At 48.2% G+C, this 23,901-nt stretch overlaps 1 protein-coding gene and 1 long non-coding RNA gene across 2 annotated transcripts in view; one reads left to right on the forward strand and one right to left on the reverse strand.

Annotated features, from left to right (window-relative positions):
* Window positions 1-1,029: 1,029 nt before the first annotated feature.
* LOC111184801 (uncharacterized) overlaps window positions 1,030-23,901 on the forward strand; it is a 95,077-nt gene continuing 72,205 nt past the window's right edge. The window contains exons 1-2 of the long non-coding RNA XR_002647406.3: window positions 1,030-2,244; window positions 7,062-7,143. This is a non-coding gene — a long non-coding RNA (uncharacterized LOC111184801). The remainder of the gene's footprint in view (window positions 2,245-7,061; window positions 7,144-23,901) is intronic.
* Window positions 9,770-19,378, reverse strand: FMOD (fibromodulin). Its single transcript, XM_022593734.3, has 3 exons — window positions 18,937-19,378; window positions 15,237-16,224; window positions 9,770-10,767 (listed from the first exon to the last, which is right to left on the reverse strand). Exons 2-3 carry the CDS (start codon window positions 16,213-16,215, stop codon window positions 10,616-10,618), a joined length of 1,131 nt encoding a protein of 376 aa, XP_022449442.1. The 5' UTR covers window positions 16,216-16,224; window positions 18,937-19,378; the 3' UTR covers window positions 9,770-10,615.

Raw genomic sequence — 23,901 nt, forward strand, 5'->3', positions numbered from 1 at the left:
TGTGTCTGGACCAAACTTTCAGTGATTCACTAGGGTGATTTGCATGAGGAAGCTGCCTAAGGCCCCAAACACCCAAGTGATTGACAGCCTCCAGCCCTCTCTCCTGGTCACACCCCTCCCCCTCCCCCTTCGGCCAAACAGCTCCCCAGGGTTAGAGGGAGTGGCCCCAGCTCCTCTGCAGGGACGGGGAGCAGGGAAAGCTGCTCTGTCCCTCTCTGTCCCCCCTCTGTCCCCATCCCTTTCCCAGTTGGAGGTGGGTCTGGTGTCTTCCTCCCTCCCCACCCCCATCAGTCCCTCACAGCGTTTTTCTTTTTGTTTGGTTTCTGCGTACTAGGCTGGCGGGCAGAGGGGCCAAAGCGGGAGGAAAGGCCCATTAACCACCCAGCAGCTGAGCAGGAAAAAAAAGGAGCTGAATTGAGACGTCGGGGTTGGCAGCCCTCCAGCCCAGCTCCTGGTCTTTGAATAACACCCCAGGCCAGGAGCTGGGATCAGTGTGTGGGAGGCTTTGGGGCATTTAATTATTTAAAGGGCTCACTAAAAGGAGCTAAGACCCAGGGGAAGGGGGAGGATAGGCAGATGGTGTGCCCAAGTTGCTGGGAACCTGGGTGCAGGATGGGTGAGGGTGGGGGTGGGGGAGGTAGGGAGGACTGAGCTAGAGGTCAGGGTTCAGGGAGTAAGAGAATGGGGGAGGGGAAGTGAAACAGAGATTGCCCTCCAGACCCAAGCACGCCCTGTGGATAGTCTTTGCTTACACCAGCTGTGAGCAGGCTCTCAGCTTCTCCTTTCTGTACTCCTGCCCACCACTCCCCAACTTTGAAATTCGTGTCTGCCCTAAGAGGGAACCATTTTGGAAACACACAACAAAACTGTGAAGTTTAGGGGATTACCCCTTCTCTTCTGGCACTTAGGGATGTTCCAGATTGGTTCAATGGTGACCTGAACTGGGCAGACGGATAGGAGGATTTTCTCTTCCTCCCTCCCTCACTCCCTCCCTTCCTTTCTTTCTTTTCTTTCTTTCTTTTCTTTCTTTCTTTTCTTTCTTTCTTTTCTTTCTTTCTTTCTTTCTTTCTTTCTTTCTTTCTTTCTTTCTTTCTTTCTTTCTTTCTTTCCTTTCTTTCTTTTCTTTCTTTCTTTCTACTTGTGGTAAAACTTCTGCAACATAAAATTCACCATTTTATCTAGTTTCATTTTATAAGATGAGACCATACACTGAGTCTGTGGAAATACTGAGAAAGCAAATAATTGGAGGCCCTGCTCTTGGGGGCACAGGATGCTTCAAAAGGCAGTCTGTGCCCCCAAGAGCACAGGGGCCCTAGGTTCCTAGGTAGAAACATACTAGTCAGATTCAATCTGAATTCAGCTCTGCCATGTACTAGCTCTGCGACCACAGGTAAGTTATTTAATTGTTCAATGCCTCAATTTTCTCATCTTTAAAATGAGGATAAAAAATTGCTCCCACTCAGTATTCTTGAGGGGATTAATATAGGTGAAGCACTTAGAAGAGTGTCTGGCTCTTTGTAAGGACACAATAAATGTTATTAAATATTATTGTCATTACCATTACCAGATCAGGAGGCATTTATATAGGCTACACAATGGAAACTGAGAGAAACAGGGAATTTGGGAATTGGGTACAAGGCCAAAGGGGAATTTGGTAAGGGTGTGGATTTGCCTCCATCCTCTCTCCCATTTGTAATGAGCTACGGTTGGAAATATGGTCTTTGCTGTTCCAAAAACAGTGGTCCTGTTCGGGTAGCCCCCCTTTCCCACCTGCATCCCTCTTCCACCTTCACCAGGGCAAGTGAACAGCTCCAGGACCTGGGGCTCTGAAACCCTCTGGTCCAGACCTTGCTTTGTGGCAGTTTAGGCATTATTGTTAGCCCTATTTTACTGATGGGATGATCAATTCAAAGGGGTTAAGGACTTGAGATTTGATTCTTCTGCTTCTTGGGGCTTTCCCTACTCTAGCCCCGCCCAGGCCACAAGGTCATGTGGAATGAACTGGTCACTTGGTCACTGTGGGGCACACAGTGCAATACAGCATCTCAGCCTGTCTTCACTTCTCAGTCTGGCCGGCCTCAAACGTGTGAGGTGGGCGTGTTTTCTGCACCTTCCAGCGAGGCAGTTCTCCCGTCCTCAACACGCCTGGGGGGAAACGGCGACGGCTTTCAGTCGGAGACAGCCAAGGATGATCCCGCGCGGGCCGCCCGGACTCAGACGTGCACCGCAAGGGTGGTGCTGCGGGTAGGCTGGGGGCGTGAGGGCAGGCAGGTGTTTGGCTCCCTCCCTCCCGGATGTGGGCAGAGGGAGGAGCCCCCGGCCAATCATCCACGTCCCTCAGTCCCTAAGGAGAAGCTGTCTGGGACCTTGAAACGCGACCAAACGCGCTAGCTAGTTGATTTTCCTAGTTTGGCAACTGGGTGGTGCCGCAGCCTCCGCCCCCTCTGGGAAGCCCCCACCTTGGTAACAAGCTGCTGATTGGCTGGCCTTGGGGCACAGCGGACCAATCAAAGCTCTCCTTGATGTCGAGGTTTGGCAGAGAGGAGTTAAAAGTGGGGGGTGGGGTGGGGGGACCCCCTCCCTCTCGCCACCTGCTGCTAGAGCGTCTCTGGTCCCTAAAGCTTAGGTCTTTCCTCCATTTCTCAGGCCTTCCTCACAGCCTGACCGACTGCAGGGCTGGTGCAGCCTTTCTTGAGCAATTTTGGAGGTTCCGGGTTTCTGAAACCTCCTCGGTCCTCTCTCCAAAGTCCCTCTGTATTGGGGCGTTTATTTTCCCAAGTTTGTTAGTCGGGCCGTCTTCGTTTTCTTTTTGTACATCTGTGTGTGCTCACGCCCTCCTGGGGCCGTGTTACCAGTCACCAGGTTAATCGTCCGCTTTATTACACTGTGCCTATTGGCACCAACCTCCCAGACTTAGTGCAGTATACATTTCTGAGGACGTACATTGTAAGCTTTGTAAGAGAAAGCATTTTGAATAACATTGTTCCCCCACCTCAACGCACACAAACATACACACATACATATTCAAAGAACCTAGCGCAGTAGCATCAAGATTAAGACTCTAGAGACCGTGACAGGGTACAGTTCCAGCTCTGCCACTGCTACTGGCTCTGTGACCTTGAGCAGCTACTTCACCTCTCTGAACCTCAGTTTTTACCAATGAAAAATGCTAATGATAATAGCACCTACCTCCTAGCATTATTATGACAAAATGCCTGACACATAATGCCTAATAAATGATATTATTTTAGATATTAATAAAGAAGGAATGAGTATTACTTCCCCACAGTTAATCTCAGCCCCCCATTCTTGGTTTAGGTGCTAGGGATAACAACTAGATTCTAGGGACATTTAAAATTACTATCAGTAAAACAATTTAGGACTCAGAATAAAACTTAGCACAGTCTCACAGCCCCCAGCCTTCACATGGGTCCTGTTTTAGCTCATAGATTTCACGAAGGGAGAGATCTGTTGGCAAGATAGGATTCGTTTTTCCTCAAGGACTTTTCTTAACAAGGTTTTTTTTTTTTTTGGCCGCATTCAGCATGAGGGATTCCCCGACCGGGAATCGAACCTGTGCCCCTGCAGTGGAAGCTCAGAGTCAAGGACTTTTCTTCAAATTCCTCCCTCTCAAAAATTTTAGAACAGCAGCGTCTGAAGATTTACAGTAATCCCATTTTAATAGGATTTAACAGTCTCCTTTTTTTTTCACGGACTCATGGAGTGCCTTACTTGACCTCTCCATATACTTACATTAACACCAAGGTGTGACTGTTAAGTTTTTCCCAAAACTCTCCACTGAAGTCCTTTCTTGTTGCTCAGAGACTCATCTTTTCTGCAGTCTCTGCCTCTCCCCCGAATGCTACACACTGGTCCATAGATTTTCCTCAGTGAACACAGAGGCTGGCAGTTCAGTGCTCCCAGACCCGTAGGGGTCATCCTGCCATGTTCTATCACCTGCCGTACCCTGTTGATGTCAGAAGTGGCCTTTGTTGATGTTTTGCATTATTAAGAACAAAAGCAATGATGTGTCTGGGGCACCTCAGTGGTGCCAGATGCCGGGTACAGGGAGGATGCAAGGGGCACCCAGCACTGGGGTGTATTTCAGTGGGAAGCCAGCAGACCTGGGTTTCAGTGTTGAGTATATGTCATTAGGGACAAGTCAATAAAAAGTGTTAGGTCTCAATTACCCTATCTGTAAAGTGGGTGAATCAGACCTGGCTCCTTACTTTATAGATATTTTGGGAAAATAACTGGGGTCATACTGTTGAAAGCACTTCATATTTTTTGGAAATTAAAAGGGGTGTGTTTGTGTGGGTGTGTGCAACAGGCTATTAAATCCATTTTATGCTACTATTTCCATTTGGCTCCCAGAAATATGATCCAACAGTTGTTATTAAAAACTTATGAACCCAGCTTTGTGCTAACTGTTGTGAGGTATATGGAGGGATCATATGACACGCTCTCTACCTTTAAAGAATTTACAGTCTAACCAGGTTGCTCAACTAACACATGAAATGATGTGTCGTATTGACTGTGGGTCCCCCACATATCCTCTTCTGTCTTACAAGTAAAGGATGATCTGGTGGTGTGACAATGGAGCCAATAGGTGGACGTGCCTTACTGCAGCTAGCACAGCTGCTTGCCTCTTACCTCTCTCTTTCTATCCTTGGTGGGGTGTGGGGTCTTACAAACCGTCCTCACTGCTGCCTTCGCCAATGCTCATGAGCCATGGCCTGATGCTTTGTGACCTGTGGTTGGGGAGATGCTCACCTTTGATGCTGCCCTTCACTTACTGTTCATGTAGTTACCTGTTGCTGATGCTTTCTCATCTGCACCTGCCCACTGCCACTGCTTACAAACGCCATCACAGCCATTGTAGCTACAGCAGCTCCTGTGGGGTGGGCTTTGGGTGGGACACTGAGGATACTGTTATTCCCAGCCCCCTGTACCCGACAAGGGAGACCACCTCCCTACCCCTTCTAATCTCTGTATTTGCTCCCATGGGCAGGTAGACTAGAAAAGATGCAAGTTGCTCACGCTTCCCCACAGCACAGAGGGCTGTGTCCCATTTGGGGCTCCCCCCAGCCTTCTTGGTGGAGGGAGCTAGTCTGGGATGGGGTTGAGGACCAGTTCTGTTGCTGATTCCAGCTCCAGGTTCTCTGTGCTGGGCCAGCAGATTTAGCTCCTTTCCTTTTTGGAGACTGTCAACAAAGGCTCAGCATAGCTTCTAAGAAGGAATAGATCAGTGTAATTGCTATCATCTTTGAAAAAAAAAAAAGATGGGCATGCAAATTAAAATAAATATCAATACCAAGTCTCATCCATCAGACTGTCCAAATTACTAAAGTCTGAAGCAGTATTTGGCGTCATGGGGATGTGGGGAAATGGAGGCTCAGGTACAACTGGTGTGAGTGCACATTCGTACAACCCCTTTGGAGAGCAGTTTGACAGAATCTAGTAGAGGTAAATTGTTCATATTTCACGACTTAGCAGTTCCCTCCTGGGCATATATACCAGTAGTTTTTAACTGGTGGTGGTTTTGACCCCCCAGGGAACATTTGGCAACTTTGGAGATATTTTTGAGTTGGACTGGGGAGGGGACAGATGCTAATGGCATCTCGTGGATAGAGGCCAGGGATGCTGCTAAACATCCTACAGGCAGTCCACTCTGTCCCCCCACCCCTTGCCCCACAAAGAATTATCCAGAGCCAAAGGCCAGTAGCGCACTGTTAAGAAATCCTGATGTAAACGCTAGAGAGACTCTCAAATGCAATCTCAAAGAGACAGATAAAAGGATGTTCACTGCATCATTTGTTCCTAACATGACAGTATTGAAAATAATCTAAATGTCCCTCAAAAGGAGAATAGAGAAATAAATTTAGGTGTTTTCACACAATGGTTAGAAGGAATGAACTGGAGCTACAAGAATCGATATGGATAAATCTTGAACACACAATGTTCACTGGAAGAAGCAGAGTAATACAGAAAGTGCTACTCTGTAAAGTTTAAAGACACAAACAACTCTCTACTTCCCCTGTGGATGTAATGCAAGTTAGTTATTTGTGTCTCCACCAAATTCCACAGCAAGTACCTGGAGACCTTTACATTCATTCTTTCATACACTAAATGCACCAACTATTGACATTATCTGGCTCAGGATTTTGCGTACAGAAAAAATGTGTTGAATGATTGAGCTGTGCTCATAGAGAGACAAGACCATGATTTGCCTTCTCTTCTTGCCTTTCCTCTAATAGGATCTGCCTTTCTGCCTGTCTTTTCATGGCTTAATTTAGGGAGGGTCCCAGAACTTGGATGAGAAAACACTGAATCTTCATTTTTCACACTGCTAACTGAAATTTAGCATTCCCTTCAATTATGAAGGTAACAAGTCACTGCAATATTAGCAGCCTGAAGCTTTGTCACCAACTGAAATTACAGATATCTTCATATCACATTACAGTTATTGAAAATACATACGTTCGTGCTCATTAGCACTTCGAAATGACTGTAGTTATTTAGACTTGTTGCTGCATCTCATTATTTATGACATTAATAAACATTTATATATATATATATGATCTAAAATATTTATACATTTTGATAACTGTACTTCATTGGTTTCCTTTGGAATCCAATGGATTTTATTTTATACCTTCAAAAACATTTCGAGAAGAGGTCCATAGGCTTTGGCAGGCTGCCAAAGGGGTCCACAAATGTCAAGACTCCCTGGTTACACCATACCTTCTGATGCTTTGATTATTGGTTAAGTGTCCATTGGGGCTCGGTACTGATCAGAGCCGAATGGGAGAAAGTGGGCATGGATTGCCACCTTTAAAAGTTTCAGAAAAGGCTCTGATGGTGCGAAGTGAGATCTGCCCGCTAGTTGCTGGAAGACAGAACTGTGAGATTGAGCCGGAGCTTTGGAATGTTGGTAAAGTTTTTTGGTACTTGTGTCTGAAATAAGAGAATAAAGGCAGTAGATGGTTTTACCCCTGCCTACAGCTCCAGCCTCGTTGCTCCTTGCCACTGTGCCCCCAGCCATTTTTGCTGTCTTTCAGTGTCCAGGAAGCTTCCTCCTGCATTAGGAGGTCTATACATGCCGTTATCTCTGCTGGACTCTCCTCCCGTCTCTTCATCTAGGTAAGTACACTCTCCCTCCATATCTGATTATCTGCCCCTGTTCCTCCAGACTAGGTCAGGCTCCTTGATAATCCTCACGTAGACCCATCCTCATCTCCTTCACAGCCCTTTCTCAGTTTGTAACCATGTGGTCCTTGGGGTGACTCTTTAGTTCACTGCTTGTCACTGCACCAGATTATAAATCCCCCAATGGCAAGGAAGGCTTGCTTTAATTGTCTGCAGTATCCCCAGTGCCTGACCGAGGGCTTGTGGTAAATATTTATTGATGAAGAGTGAATTTTAATTGGAAAATTCATAAAGGGACTGTGAATGCTAGCAGAATGGATTTAGGTCCACAAAAAATAAAGTCGGATGGCCTCCCCCGCTTGTGAGACCCCATCTACCACCGAGCATCCCCCACACTCCTGGCAGTTGTGCGCACACCAGTAACACAGAGCTCTTCAGGCTAGCACAGTAGAAACAGCATAGCAAAACTGGCAGGCTGGGGAGAGAGAGGGCCTGGGGTCAGATCCTGGCCTCCATGCTTTCTTCCTGGGTGACCTCAGCCTCTTTGTGCCTCAGTCTCTCCATCTATATAAAACAGTGAAAATAACAGTACCAATGGCATAGAATGTTTAGGAATGCTAATGAAGCCACATAAATAAAACACCTCACGCATAAGTACTGATCAAATGGTAGCTTAAAGGAAAAGAGACAACTTTTATCCATCAGAGCCTGATGGATAATCCACCCCTGCTACCCTCTTGAGAAGCACTGGATTTAGAAACAGAATTTCACAGAATGTATTAGTGAATATCTTCAGTCAATAATATATTCAGCTCAGTAAATATCAGTTGTGGTTCTTTCTCTATTAGAAAACTAAAAGCACAAGCCTAGCTCTTAAAGGCTTTCAAGAAACGTGCATTGAGGGCTTCCCTGGTGGCGCAGTGGTTGAGAGTCTGCCTGCTAATGCAGGGGACACGGGTTCGAGCCCTGGTCTGGAAGGATCCCACATGCCGCGGAGCAACTGGGCCCGTGAGCCACAAGTACTGAGCCTGTGCGTCTGGAGCCTGTGCTCCGCAACAAGGGAGGCCGGGATAGTGAGAGGCCCGCGCACCGCGATGAAGAGCGGCCCCCGCTTACCACAACTAGAGAAAGCCCTCGCACAGAAACGAAGACCCAACACAGCAAAAATTAATTAATTAACTCCTACCCCCAACATCTTCTTTAAAAAAAGAAAAAAGAAATGTGCATTGAGAAGTTGAATGAAAGAGCAGATGGGCTACTTGAATGCTTATTTTCCTCTTCCAGGCCCAACTTGGCTTTGCAGTACTTGACTGCCCTCAGTTCTACACAGTTGCCACTAGAGGGCAGGCGCGGTTAAGACAACAATACTCTGTTCCCACCAGCGCCATAATTACTGGGTAAACAAGGGAGGATGGTTGAAGGAGAAAAATGATAGAATGATTGAAAAAAAAATTTTTTTTTCTTTATCTCTTGGGGACCAAATGGAAGGAAATATGGAGCTAGTGAGATTGAAGTTAGACTTAAAGAAGAACTTCCAGAGCACAGAGTTTGCTAACTAGAGATTTTATACAGGTGACTTTTTACAAACCTCTTAGCTATATCTACCCAAGCAGAATAGATGAGAAAGTGGGCTCCTCCAGTCTGAGGCTTATGTGACGCCCCCCCCCCCCTTAAAGTTACCCTTCTGTGTCTGCCTTAATTGACTCCATTCTTGCAGATGCAATTGTAAAATAACTTTATTGGTTGGGTTAGCCACCACTCATGCTTTTCCTGTGATAGGATCCTTTATACAGGCATGATGGTGTTCACATGCAGATACTTTCTGAAGAGCCCTGGGGCAAGGGGCAGCCTTGCCCCTCACCTCAGAGCTCCTTTGTTGAAATGAGCTGGTTTGGCTTTTGTGGATTTCAAGGTCTGGAGCCAAGAAGCAGTCCAAGTATCCCCCCCTTCCCTTTTCAGGAAAACGGCTTCAAAGCATACACTGTATCAGGGACACAGTGGCATCTGGGCAAGGAGCAGATTAGGGCTAGCTGTCCTCAAGCAGTTCCTGGCCATGGCTGCCTGGATGGCTCCATCCCAGTGGTACCCCAGAGAGCAGGAGGGTTAGGTCCCCAGACAACACTCCTTTCAGAAATGGGAAGAATTAATTGCTCTCCACCCAAGCTATAAAGTAACAGCCATCTTCAGTAATGAGAGTGTAGCTCAGAGATGTGAAAGCAGAGGGTTTTGTGCTCAGTACAGGCAAGATTTGGCTGCCTGGCCTGGGCTTCACTGACCCAATGAGCATCTCCAGCCAGAGCTGGTACTATTAACTGTGGCCTTAGGAGAAAACAATTAATACCACAGCCTCCTCCTTTGGCAAATCCTGGGCTGGTTGGAGTCTGTCTCTCCCATCAGGATATAGACCTTTCTGCTTGCATAAGAGGAGAGGACAAATTACCTCTCTCATGCTTTGAGAACCGCATGGACTCTGCCTTTGAAGATAAAGACCCAAGTAGGGAGCTGCTGGGAATGCAGAGTGCTGGCTGAGAATGGAACTACCGCAGCTGCTTCCTCAATTCAGCCAATTCGAGGTGTGTCTGCCTCCATTATGGAGGCTGATGATAAGCAGAATCTGGCCTTTCCTCTTTTTTTTTTTTTTTTTTTTAGTCAAGCCCAAACTAGTCTCCAGCTGAGTCCATGGCCTTTCCTCTTTTGAAGTCTGATCCACCTTCAAAGAATTGCTTAGCTGCTAAAATATAGCCCTATACATTTAGCTAAGCCTGAGGTTGGTTTTCTCCTCCCACATCAAGCCAAGAACATGGTCATCATACTGGTGACCTCTGGTGTAGAGGTGACTCTTGGCGTCCTTCCAACCTCAGACGCGAGTGTGAGTTCTCTGCACAGGCACTGGGCAGATGAGCATATGCCTTGGGGTCTCCTGCCTCTGCCCAAGGCAGAGAAGACGTGTCTGTGGGGCAATGTTGAGTGGATGAGGTGGACTTAAGAGGAGGCAGTTGGCCAAAGAGGTATATACTGAGAAGCAGCGAGTGGGAGCCCAGAGTAACTGCACAACTCGCCCAGCACATGGCAGAGCTGTCAAGCGCTGCTCACAGACAGAATCAGTGACTGTTTAAAAAGTAAGGTTATGTACTATTGCTCAAGCAAATTTTAGGGTTCACGGCACCAGATCATTGTGAAGAATGGGTAATGAGATTTCTGGGGTTGGGACTTCAGGGACAGAAGTCCCTGAAGAAGTCTGCCACCACTTCTGTCCTGGAAAGGAGAGTTTCGTGTCCCTCAGAAGAAGGCTGCCTGTCCCCTGATTCCACCTGAACTTGCCTACAGGGTAGAAAACTGTAGAGGGAGCCCATGGACTTCTGTCACATGGTCTGTCCCAGACCTTCCAGCAAAAGCCAAACCAAACCATCAAGCCAAATGCAGAGGGGCACGGGGGCTCTGGCCCTGCGCCCAGTGCGTGGGCCACTCAGATCTCGATGAGGCTGGCGACGCGCAGGCAGAGGGGTGCGTCGGGCGGCATGGCGCTGCGCTTGATCTCGTTCCCATCCAGGCGCAGCACCTGCAGCTTGGAGAAATTCATGACGTCCACCACGGTGCAGAAGCTGCTGATGGAGAACTCTGTGGGAACAAGAGGGGTGGGGGTGGGTCGGAGAAGCCCAGATCAGGGACCTGGGTCCGCAGTGAGGCCAGACAGCCTCTGTGAAGCTTCTAATGTGAGAGGTGGAACTCGGCTGGGTGGAGCAGGCACTTTCCAGGATCGGAGTCATACTTGAACCAATTAGTGGGCAGAACCAGAGACAGAGTGGGGTCTCTGCCTGCATAGCTCCACCTCATACCCATCCCTCTCTGTAGACCCTGGAATGTCCTTCCAGCCAGGCCTTGATCTTTTCCCATCTTTAGGCAGCAGGTGGCAGCAGAAGGCAGTCAAAGACGAACCCGAGCAACTTTGATTGCTTTTGGAGAGGAGGGTGTTTCCGAATTGCTTTAAGAAGGAAGACTGGGGAAATGCAGGGACTTAAATCTGGAATATTTCCTAACACTTTGCAGATAGAGCAAGTGGCAGAAAATTAAAGAGAGAAAATCTAGACTGAGAGACAAGTGTCTCTGAGTGCAGAGCTTTGAGGGCGTTGTCTGTGTACATTCTGAGTAAAGCCAAAGGAGTGAGCAAGGCCCTGAGGTCTAAGGAGATGGAAACTGATAGATGAACAGGGCTGCTATGGAGCTCAAAAGTCCGATAAATAATTCCCTTGCATCCCACATTTAATATGATACGGTTTACCCTCCTTTTTTGTAATCTCAAAAGAAGCACCCTTTTTTGAAGACTTTCCCTCCAAACCATGCAGTCCTAATTGATACAGTAGTTCTGTTTGATTTAAATACAAACCCTTCTGCTACCATTCACCTTGTTCTCCCTCTGGTTGTCCTCTTGGACAGATCAGCCACCTCTGTCTCTAGCCTGCTGGGTCAGGAACTTGAAGGATAAAAACCAAGAACTCAGCTAAAACTCCAGCAAGGACAGCCAGAGTCACCACTGAGAAGCTGCTGAAGCCCCTAGAGGCGGCCTTCAACACGGTGTGTGAGAGCGTCAGGACGGTGGCTCATGTCAAAGGGGCTTTGGGTGAGGTTACCTGTCGGGTCTCCGTAGGCTGTAACACTTAGGCAGACCCAGAGCTGGGCTTGCTTTTGCCTCAACCAGAGGCATTCCTCTGCTTGCCACAGTGGTCAGGAGCTGTGTGTCAGCCTGGAACTGGGCAGGAGGAATGGGAGGAAGGCTTTCCTGACTCTCTTCCTAGAGGTGACCTTCGAGGGCATTGTGGATGGAGAGATTATGGGTATGAACGTGAAGATTGCAAGGAAGACAGTATGGAGAGCTTAGATAGATGAAGAAATTGTTTTTTAAATTAGCGCTAGCAATTGTTTTCAGTCTCTGTCAAGACTGACAGAGAGGAGATGGGCTGAGGCTGCAGCCAGTTAACTTGTACTGCAAATGTAAGATAGAAAACCCAGCCCCAAAGAATAATGAGAACAGGAAATACCCTTCTTTGGAGAGCACTCGGTGCGGGGTGGGGGTGGAGACCTGGAATGCTTTTGGATGTTTCCTTTCTGGTCCCAGGGAATGGATCAAGTGGCCTCCAGGTGGACAGGTTGGGGGCAGAGCCAAGGCCAGGGGCCAGGTCTATGGTGTCTGTGTGGAACAGGTGGAGTGAGTTGGGCTGGGGAGAAGTAAAGTGGCCCAGCTTAAATATCACCTCCAACCCTGTCGGCAGACTGCACTTAGAGGTTCCACCATAGATCCTCTACACCATCCTGGGGCCTTCAGACTGCCTGCTAAAGTCCTGGATCCCAACTGTTGAGCGCTTAGGGGCTGCTCAACACACAGCATGTATAGATTCTATCCACAGGCTGAGCACCGTGAGCCCCCCTGTTTATCTTCCCATAGCTCATGAATAGGACAGGGGCTTCTGCTTGGAGACTCTGGAGGACACTTTCCATCCCGGATTAAATTCTGACAAAAGTCTTTCCAAATTCCTCCTGGTATACCCGCCCTGCCCCCTGGATCTCAGAGCTACTGAATAACATTCTGAGCTGTGTTTCCTGCTCTTGCCAGGCTGGAAAAACTGAGGGAGATGCTAATGGAAGAAGGAAGGGGGAGGGAGAGGGCCGGGCCTAATTCCACTGCACACCCTTCAGCTCCTGTCCTTTTAGCTCCCCTCTCAGAGGGTTGCTTCAATATCCCACCTTCACCACCCACCCCTGCTCTGGGTCCCTGACCAGCTGTGCAGGGAGACCTCCTTCACATTTGCCCAGGCGAGGGCCTGAGCTTGGAGAACGGTCTTTCCTGCTGTTGGTCTGAATCAGAGAGATACTCCTTCCATTCTCAGCTAGAGAAGCCTGGCTTTCAGTCCTTTGATGTTGATGGTAGAGGCTATGCTACAAGATCTGGGTGACCTAAAGAGATTGCCTTTCCTTCTCTGTGTCTCAGTTTCCCCATCTTTGCGATGAAAAAAATAAAACAGAACAAAACTGTACCTGGCAATTTCAAAGTGGCAATAGAAGAAAAGCTTATAATATGGTTACTATGTATCGCTTTTTCAATTATGTGCCAGGCGAACCAAGCACTTTACATGTATTAATCCACTAATTAAGAAAAATAAGGAGTCGGTGTTATTTTGCCAAAAGAAGACTAAAAGGGAGATAACCAGACAAAGGGGCTTTGGCTTAAATTGCACAAGAAGGGATTTGGGGTAGGCACTGGACATTTTTAGGTTTGACTTAAGGGAGAAATTTCTTGCAAGACCTTGAGACACTCGACTAAAGTGATTTTATCTGTGGCAGAGCTTTTGGAAGGGGTGAACCACCTTGTATTTGAGCGGCAGATGTGGTTCTGCAAGAAGACAGGGTGACAAGATACTGCAATGGAGACTTTCCCACCCCAAGTTTCACTGATTGTACCGTTAGGCAATAACTAATGGCTTCTCTCCCATGACAGCTGCTCTTTGCTGTCACATTTTCAAGGTCAAACTCTGATAAAGCACTGTATACAATATGACGTTTCTGTTGTGACGATCCTCCTGCATTTAGAATGGGTGGCAGGTAAGTAGTGGTGACTCCTGGGTGGGGTGATGAACAGCTACAAGCAAATGTCAAACCCTTTGCAGCATGCACCATCTTAGAGGCCAGAGAACCCTGCCTTGGGAATAGGAAGACCCGCACCCCCACACCCCCACCCCCCAAAGAAAGAGAGACTTTAAATACAAAACAGTTTGCCCTATACATGATGGTGTCTTGCACTTCCAACTAGAGAACCAGGCACCTCTTCACCTTGCCCGCCTCACAGTCAACCTCCGGGACGGGTGCCTCTCTCACTCAGAGGGCTGTCTAGCTCGTTAACATCTGTTCCCTGAGCACAGGGAGAGAAAGTATTGATGGGGGAGGTTGTAGACTCAGTCCCTATCCATGCTTTGATGGTGCTGTTTGCTCTCAGCAGGCTCTACTTCAAAGCCCTTTGCCAATGGTCATTAATGAGTCCTTCATTCCCCAGGGAGCGGGGTACTTTGCTGCAGAGGAAGAGAGGTTAAAATCTGGCTCTGTACCTTCCAGCTGGATTAAGATATCAGAGGCCCTTGGGTAATGTAAGCACATTGTGAACACAAGATCCCGAGAGGGAGCTGAAAATCAACTAGATAATCCAATCTGAAATGAAGATTTTAGCTCTTGGAGACAGAGAGGCAGCACTTTAGGCCTTTTCTGGGAAGAGCTTGGAAAACAAGAAGGCCTTGTCCTTGTCCACCACCCCAGGGTTTGGCGGTGGTCAGGCTCATGTTACCCTAGGGGGCCTCTGCCCTGCCACCAGGGGCTCCTTGTACTCCAGGGAGAACCAACCAGAGCAAGTGCCGCATTCAGCTCTGAGAGGCTACCAATTCTTGTCCACCAGTTGTTATGTTTAAAAAGCAAATAAACATCCAAACACAAGACCAGGCTGTCGAGGCATGAGTAGATCAGGTGGAGACAGAGAGCTCATCCTCTTCCGGGTCAGTGAGAAAGTGCAGATACCACGGTTTCTTAACAGCACACTTTCCTCCTGAGACGGACCGTAGAAGTTCAACTTAAATCCCCTGTCTATGAACTGCCACCTCCCCAACCTCTCCCAACTCCTCTCTCACTGCTTAACACGTGACCCCTTCCTCTTAGACACAGGAATTTCCTGGCTGCCCCCTCCAGGTGGCCTGTTAAATGACTGGTCCCTTTGTTTGTGGCAATTGCATTTCTCAGAAGGGTCCAGTCCTGTGTTCCTCCAGCCCATGCCCGCTTATCTCTCAAGACCTAGATTGAGACTTACCTCTTCTGGGAAGTCTTCTTCCGTACCAACCCACTCTCCCACTGACTTTTCCTAGCACTGCTGTGTATTATAAGAGTATGCCACTATGTACCATTTTGTACGGGGATATGGCAGGGTTTTCAGCTTACTTCATTGGTACTCTTTGGTTCCCCTACTTCTATTTCTTCTGTATTGCCCCCAGCACTCAGAATTGGGTCTTTCCAATGCAGCAGACAGCCCTCCCCTCTCCCCTTTGCCAAAGTCTCACCATTGATCCTGTTGCCTTGGAGGTAAAGGTTCTCCAGGTTGGTGTTCACTGGGGGGATCTTCTGCAGCTGGTTGTAGGAGAGGTCGAGCTCAAGGAGGCTGCTGGAATTGAAGGTGTTAGAGGCCAGGCCACTGTTGGTGAGACTGTTGTGGGACAGCCGCACATACAGCAGCTTGGGCGACCCCCGGAAGTAGCTGTCGGGGACCGAGTAGACATTGTTGTGCTCTAGGTACAGCTGCTCAAGGGCTGAGGGCAGTCCATCAGGCACCTTCCGAAGGTGGTTGTAACTCAGGTCCAGCAAGATCAGTGACCGGAGGCCTCTCACCGAACTGCCCACTTCCTGGATCTCGTTGTGTTGGAGGTACAAGGCCGTGAGGTTCTCCAGCCCCTCCAGTGCGTTGTTGGGGACCCTCGAGATCTGGTTGTGCTCGAGATGGAGCTCCCTCAGGGATCGAGGCAGTGGGCCAGGCATCCGGGTCAGGTTGTTGTGGTCCATGTACAGCCTCTCCAGGTGCCTCAGCTTGGAGAAGACCTTCCTGCCCACCTTATCACTGGTGATCTGGTTGCCATGGAGAGCAATCCAGAGCAGCCCAGTGGCGTTGTCGAAAACTCCCTCCTGGATGGAAGAGATCTGATTGTTCTGGAAGTAGACGTACTTCATGCGGGAGGGGACGAAGGGTAGGTACTTGAGGTTGCGGTTGTCACAGTACATGGCTGTGGGGAAGTTGGGGGGGCAGTCGCACTCCTGGGGGCAGTCGCGGGGCTCTGGCGGGGGTGGAGAGCCATAGGCATAGGCTGGACCTTCCTCTGCCCCGTAGGGGTAAGGCTCATAGGGCTCGTAAGGGTAAGGGTCATAGGGATCGTAGTAGGTGGACTGCTGGTTGCGGAGGTAGTGGAACCACCAGTGGGAGTCTTCCTCATATTGGGCCCGGGAAAGGGAGCAGAGCCCTGCCAGCAGCAGGAGGGAAGCCCACTGCATGTTGTCTCTCTGCAAGAAGGGAGAGAGAACAGAGTAAGCAGGCGTGAGTGAGACTCTAGGGAGGCAGGGAGGCAGAGCAGCTGAGCCTTAGTCTTTGAGCTACGCGGACCTGACTTCAGCAGCAAACAGCTGTGAGCAGTAGCCTTGCTCTCACTTCCTCTGGGCCTCCTCCCAGTGCCGCCTCTGCACACTTGGTCCAGTGGAAACGTGGCTGTCTGGGGGGAGCTAGGTGCATTTTCCTCTGGTCATAGAGTTGCAGAAACATAGCCTTTGAGATTAAAAGGAGCTTGAATGGAGGTGCTGCATTTTTTTTGGAGGGCAGGCCCACAGGAACCTCTAGCAACCTGAAGGTACTGTTGGGGGAGCTAGAAAGGCCACAGCAATTCCCATGGGAGTGGGAGTGGTGGTGGGTGCTCTTTAGTCCTGAATTCACATCCAGTTTGGACTCCCCAGGACATAATGTTTCCCAAGAGTCCAAGGAAAAAGCCTTCTGGCTCTCTCCATATCTCTGGGAAACAGCCAGAAGTGGCTTGAGATCTCAAAGGGGAAGATCTGAACTACTTGGAAAGGCAGAGGTTTCTGTTTTGAGTCTGTGGGGAACGTTGTGGTCCCCCTGCAGCCACCACAAGGCTTGGGCTTGTGGTGCCAGCACCTATAACAGTCTGCTGGTGAGGAAACTCTCTGGTTGGCAGTTTGTGGCTACACATGCAACTTGGCTGGCACAGGGTCTTCATGTAACAGTTACAGATTCGCTCCAGACTGGGGCCACTGCCACCCAGGTATGGCACTTGTCTTCTAGAGTGGGTACTGAGTGCATGCAAGTCTTACTGCACTTGTCCAGTAAAGTGTTACTACTTCTCCCGCTCCACCATGGACATTATGCAAGAGCCAGATGGGACCAAGAGAATGTATGAGGAACATCAAACAGTGGAACAGGAATTGAAGCCTCTTGAGTATGCCCAAGGGAACATGGCTTTAGAATGGGATTTTGGCATCCTTCTCTCCCATCCCAAGCCACCTCTGCATTACCAGGCTCCATATCTAGGCCCCCACATTTCCTGGCAGCCCATTGCCTTCGAGCTTGTTATGCTAGCGAGATGAGAGCAGGGTAGGTTTAGAGAGAAGTGTGGGTTTGGTGTCACCTGAGAGGGAAGCTGAAGGAGTGGAAGATGAGGGGTCATGGGGTGGCATATCAGGCTGGATGTCTTACTCTGAATACCTATAGCCAAAGCACTGCATAACCCCTGTGAGCAATGGGTACCTTCCAGAGGGGTGATTGTCACCCTTGGACAGAAGACCTTAGAACCTTTCTTGGTCTGGAAATAGTCACGTACACCATTCACATTGCTATTGGCCCTTGGCTGGGGTTGGCACCCGTGGACAGGAGAAAGAAAGGAGTCTAAAAGCCAACATCAAATCCAATGAACCGATGAGAAGGACCCTAATAGTGACAATCTAGTCACCTTCTGGCCACCATCTCTGTCAGACCTCTCTGTCCCCTGAAAGCAATTCCCTTAGGCCCACTTTATTCCATTAGCCTCTGGGTTGCAGAGGCGAGGCCCCTGGCTCGCAGAGGCGAGGCGCCTGGCTCATCCTCAGGCAGCCTCAGACAAAGAGCCCACAGTGTTTCTGAGGGGCCAACCCAGCCACCCACTGCCTGGGCATGCTGGCTGGGCCTTGGCACTGGCCGGGGGAAGACGGACGGAATGGCCCATTACCAGTAGCACATTTTTCCATGCTCAGCTCTGGGCTGCTGCAGGATCACGGTGGCTGTCTGGAGGCTGGCACAGTGAGCCTCTGTCTCCATTTCTCCTTCCAGACTAGGCACCGTGGCAGACAAGAGCCATCTTCCTCTTCGAGACCCAGCCTTCCAGGGCTGTGCATCCTGCCCACTTGAGTCTCCTTTGGAGTCATGACGGCTAAAAGGGTTTGGTGGCACCTTATTCCTCTCTTTACCCTACCCCCATCTCTTAGCAATGTTGCTCCAGGGTTTATACTCTTAAATCCTCACCCACCCCACCCCCAATGATAGAGACCCTCCTGTGCTCAGAGCTTTGTAAGGTGGAGAGTTTCTAGGACTGGCACTCTCTGAGTTGGAGGGAGCTTACTCAGGAGTTACTGCCGTTCTTTCATTTCTCCATTCTAGAGAGCCATTTCTCCCTTCTGTCAGAGTCCAGGAGGTCAAGCCAGAGCTATTCCCTAACCTGAATTGGATCCCCATTTCACAGCTCCTTGGACCTGGTCAAGTCTCAATATTTCTGTGTATTCTTTCCCTTTCACCCCAGCAACACACAAGCACGCGTGTGCATGCGCACGCACGCACACACACACTACACAAAACTCCCTCTCCGCTCTCATAACAGAATTTAGTTACCACAACCTTTCTGAAGAGAGACTGCAGGGACACAGGGCTAGGATGGTGGGCTTTCTGAGCAGTAGTGGGGCAGACCTGGCTATGCTAGATACCTGGCCCTTCACTTTTTCATGCCTGAGAATTGGATGTCCCCCAACAACAGAAAGAAACTGTAGGACAAAGGTAGCATGTTGGAAACCCTTCCTTCTACTCCCCTTTCCCGGCTCCAGCATCCTGGGACACAGCCCAGATGGGAGAAGGACGAATGACTCCTTCCGCCCGGCCCTTGCCCTGCTCCCCAGCCTCTTTGCTATGGTCCCTTTGTGGAACTACCAGGGACAAAACCTGAAGTAAAATGACTGACTTACCTCGAGTTGAACCTTTCAGAGAATGACCACGTCTCTCTGTCTGGCCTCCTTGGTTGGAGAGCGTGTGAGAGGGAGAGGAGTGAGGGTGTCTACTGAGAGTGTGTGTGTCTGTGCCAGGCCAGGGCCCGCCCCCACATTCCTAATCAAATGTTGTGAAGAGAGGGGTTGAGGAGCCCGGATCCTGGCTTTTTCGGCTCTGCTGCAGGGGCGGAGCTCACACTCAACCGCGCAAAATCCTGCTGTCCGCCTGACGCTATAAAAACCACCTTCTTTCCACTCATCTGCCCTAAAGCATTGGCAGCTCAGGGTCTCTTTCTGCTGAATGAGTTAGTGGCGCCCTCGAAGTTATTTGTACAGTCTCTTACGAAGCGCCTGGATTTCTCATTAAACCCACAAGGGCAGATGCAGGGATGAGGAGGGCCAGGATTTGGGAAGAGGCATCTTAACTCTTTCAGCAACCCATGGGTGCCACGGGAGAGCGAGGGCTCACCCTTCTGGGCTCCGGCGCCCTCTACGGGCAGGTGGTTAGGCTAATGGACAAGGGAGAGGACACAGGACAGCGGGCTCTGGCTCCAGTTCCATCCCTGACCAGTGTAGACCTGTCTGGGCTGTAGGGTTTCTCTCTCGCCACTGTGATAAAAGGGAAGAAAGGGACTCTCACATTTGTTGATCACTTCACTAGCCTCATGCACTTTCACCTGCCTCATGATGATCTTAGGGTTAGCAACAAGTACCTTGTTGAGTTGTAGCAAGGACTCTGTGAGGTAATTTGTGTGAGGCCCCCGGTCCAGAGATGATTGCTGTTGTGCCCATTTTACAGATGTAGAGACCCTGAGCAAGGGGAAGATGAGGTCGGAGAAGTAGGCAGGAGCTAGATCATGAAGGGACTTTTAGGCCATGGCATGAATTTAACTTTTATTCTGAATGTTTAAGCAGAGGAAGTGAAAAGATCTGACCTACATTTTTAAAAGCACATGGGAGAGACTGCTGTGTGGCAAAAAGCAGGAAAGTGTGGAAGCAGGAGCTCTAGCCCGCCTTTGTTGAGAGATAATGGCAGATTGGGCTAGTGCAATGGAAGAGGGAACAATGTATCTTTAGACAAGGAGTCTTGAAAATGGACCAGATAGGGAGGTAGAGGAAGTCAAGGACGAGTCCTTGATTTTGAGTTTGAGCAACTGGTAGGGTGGTAGCACCATTTCCGGACATTAGAAAGATGGGGAGGGACAGAGTCTAAGTTAGAGATGCCTGTTAGGCATTCCAGTGGAGATGCATGCAGGCAGTTAGATAGATGAGTCTGAACTGGAAGTTCAGGGACTAGAAGAATTTGGATTACTTAGAATCTCAGTAGCTTAGATGAACCCATGCATCCTGAATGCTCTTTCCTCAACTAACTGCCTCATACTAACATCCAAGAAACACCCCTTTAAATTTTTTTAAATTGTGGTAACTAACTCGTAACTTAAACTTTACTATCTTAACAAATTTTAAGTGCGCGGTTCAGAAGTGTTAAGTATTGCTGTACAGCCAGTCTCTAGAACTTTTTCATCTTTCAAAACTGAAACTTTATATTCATTAAACAAAAACGCCCCATTTCACCCTCCCTCAGCCCCTGGCAACCACCAGAGTAGAAAGAATGACTTTCCACCTCTATGAATTTGACCACTCTGCATGACTCATATAAATGGAATCATACAGTCTTTGTCTTTTTGTGACTGGCTTATTTCACTAGAATAATGTTCTCAAGGCTCATCCATGTTGTAGCGTGTGTCAGAATGTCCTTCCTTTTAAAGGCTGAGTAATTACTGTAGGCATATACCACATTTTGTTTATCCATTTGTCTGTCAATGGACATTTGAGTTGCTTATACTTCTTAGCTATTGTGAATAATGCCGCTGTGAACATGGGTGTACAAATATCTCTTTGAGATCCCGCTTTTAATTGTATTGGTTATATGTTCAGAAGTGGAATTGTTGGATCATATGGTAATCTATTTTTAACTTTTTTGAGGAACTGCCATATTGTTTTTCATAATGGATACACCATTTTACATATCCACCAATAATGCACAAGGGTGTGAATTTGAATCGCTCCTTATTTTTTAAAAGTACCGATTGAGAAAGCCTCAGATTTGAATTTGAAGAATTTAGAATTTGAATTTTAAAGAATGGCACTTTTGGTTGCTCCAATAAGGTTGAGCTGTTGACATAATATGAAAGGTCCTTATTAGGCACCCAGTCTCCTCAGGAATTTCAAAGAGTTTTTAAAAAGATTAAATATAACGAATGGGCCTCTGCTGACTACCTACTATAAACTAGATGGTTTATGTATGTTATCTCATTAATAATCACAGTAGATATTTTGTGTTGGAAATAGGGGATCACAGATATAAAGTGATTGGATAGTGGTAAAATAAGGATTTGAATCTTGACCTGCATGACTCCAAAGACCTTTCTCACAACACAAGGCCAGAGGGCTGGTGGAGTGTAGGGGGTAATGACCACCCTGCTGTCAGGGCTGAACTCAATTAATGTGGAGTGCCGCTAATGACAGTGGCCCAATCTGCTTGAATTTGGGGACAGGGGATTGTAAAGATGAGAGGGGGCTGGGATGCAGGGTTTCTCTTCCTGACCCCACACATATTTCACTTCAATTTAATGCATATGAGCATTTACTCTGGGCCTGGCATGCTCTTAAGTGTTCGGGACACAAAGAAGGTTTTGCTAGAGCACCTGCTCAAAATAAAGCAGATGTATAAGCAGCAAACTCTGATCTCATGACGGAGGCAGAGCGGCCTTAATGTGAAGATGGTTATAAAGAATGCACAGATGGGCTTCCCTGGTGGCGCAGTGGTGGAAAGTCCGCCTGCTGATGCAGGGGACACGGGTTCGTGCCCCGGTCCGGGAGGATCCCACGTGCCACGGAGCGGCTGGGCCCGTGAGCCATGGCCGCTGAGCCTGCGCGTCCGGAGCCTGTGCTCCGCAACGGGAGAGGCCACAACAGTGAGAGGCCCGCGTGCCGCAAAAAAAAAAATTGCACAGATAACTTTCCCATCATTTTTGAGTCTAGAAAGCAGTCACTTTTCAATGGAAAACACTAGTTCTGGCAACTGGGCCTGAGAGACACTCCTTAGCTGGATCTAGATAGCCTGGACAAATACACCCATTAGGTACAGATGTTAGTTTTTTTTAATTCCAGCATACCGAATAATACTTCACTTAGTAACAATGAAAGTCAGCAGAGTCTGGGGGCCAAACATTGATTGGGATTCTTTCCAACTAAGATCTACCAAAAAACACAGTATCCCCATGTGGATTTGCACTAGGTCTTTAGTCATCTATTCTGTTTCAAGGTAGACTTGGGAGGAAGAAAAGAGGGAGGGGATGATTGAGATCAGGTCAGGAGGAAGAGTTTCAGGGAATCATTCACTGTTCAAAAATTCCTTTGTCAATGGATTCTAACCTCCATTTTGACTACTGCCTCTCTGTTTCCCTGGTTCCTGGATCTAGGCCCTCAGAGCTTGATTTCAATATAGGAAACCAAGTAGGGGATCCTGATGTCCCTCAGATTGCCAAAGGAACCCGCATGTGAAGAAAGTTCATTTGGGACACTGGTGCTTTCTGGGAGGTGTCAAGCCAGCGCTACCCAGTTACTAGACTGCAAGCAAACTAAGGAAAGAGGCTATGTTATTCATTTCTGTAGCCCCTATCCCCAGCTGGGCATAGAGTGCTTGGCACTTAGTAGGTAATTGGTAAAGTATTATAAAGTGAACTGTATTTTTGGTTCCCTACAGAGTCTGCCTGTCTTCAGAACCCAATGTTTGGTAGAACAGCCACCATCAACCAGGACAGGAAAACCCTTAGGCCTTCAGGCCAGTTAGACTTTCCAGGGGTTCATGTCATTGCTATTTCCTTCCCACCCAGAAAAGTACAGGTTAAGCCACAGCCACTAGGCAAAGCTGATTGCCTTTGATGTTTGGACCCACCCTGTCTGGAAGAGACAAAGTGCCTTCTGATTCAAATTCCTACCAGCAAAGAGAGTTATGCACCTGTGGCCGCCAAACCCTTCCACTTCAACCTTCACAGAACCCAAAAGCCACTGTTTTTATAAAACAGCCTCTGATCCCAAACAACCAAGGGATGAGGGGTAAGCCTGAAATCCACCCAAACAGAATTATTGAGTTGGATATAAAGAGGTCAGTAGAAAGATGATCATGGTGATACAATCCAGGCCCTGCTGCTTGCCCATCCTGAAAACTCTTGATGCCAGAGAGGGACTGTTTACTAGTCTGAGGTTTTGATGGGAAGTCCTGGCTATACTGGCACTCAACAGTGGTATCTCAGAGTTTCCAAGGGAGATGTTTCCCCTTATTCCCTTGGCACTGAGTGGTCATTAGAAGTCCTCACCATGGATAGTCTCCTCTCTCCAGAGGATGAAACAAAGATGTTGGAGCTGGGAGAAAGGCTTGTTTTCTTTCAAATGCAATAGGAGAATAAGAACTTGGAACCTTAAGTTCCAAGTTCTGGGAAATGCATTGAGGGCTTCAGAATTTCCTTTTAATAAGCTCTTTAAAAATAAGACAGAGAACAACCTTTCTTATTTAATGGATAGTATCTCTTATTTTTACTGTATATTTACTGCATGCTTGCTATTATTAACATGATGAGGACATACATGATGGATTCCAGAACATCACCTTCTGGAAAATATGAGTGTATCTGAGTCAGGAAAGGGAGGTTGTTGGTTCAGGGAGCGATACCTAAATGAGGATGGAGGCAGAGGAGACAACCTGAAATTTGAAACCTGGAGGGTTTGGTCATTCAGTGACTCAGTATGTGACATCCCTCTCTGTTCTGCAAATGAGCTAATGGTTCCCCTCAGACTGTGTTTGGGGCTGTTGGAGAGAACAGGTGTAGGATAGACCAGTTCCCAGGATGCTGGTACCTGTCACGGATGTTACCTGGCTGT

The sequence above is a fragment of the Delphinapterus leucas genome, chromosome 1, assembly GCF_059928025.1.
Source record: "Delphinapterus leucas isolate spDelLeu-1000000601 "Yukka" chromosome 1, BTC_Dleu_Yukka2, whole genome shotgun sequence".
NCBI classification, from domain to species: Eukaryota; Metazoa; Chordata; class Mammalia; order Artiodactyla; family Monodontidae; genus Delphinapterus; species Delphinapterus leucas.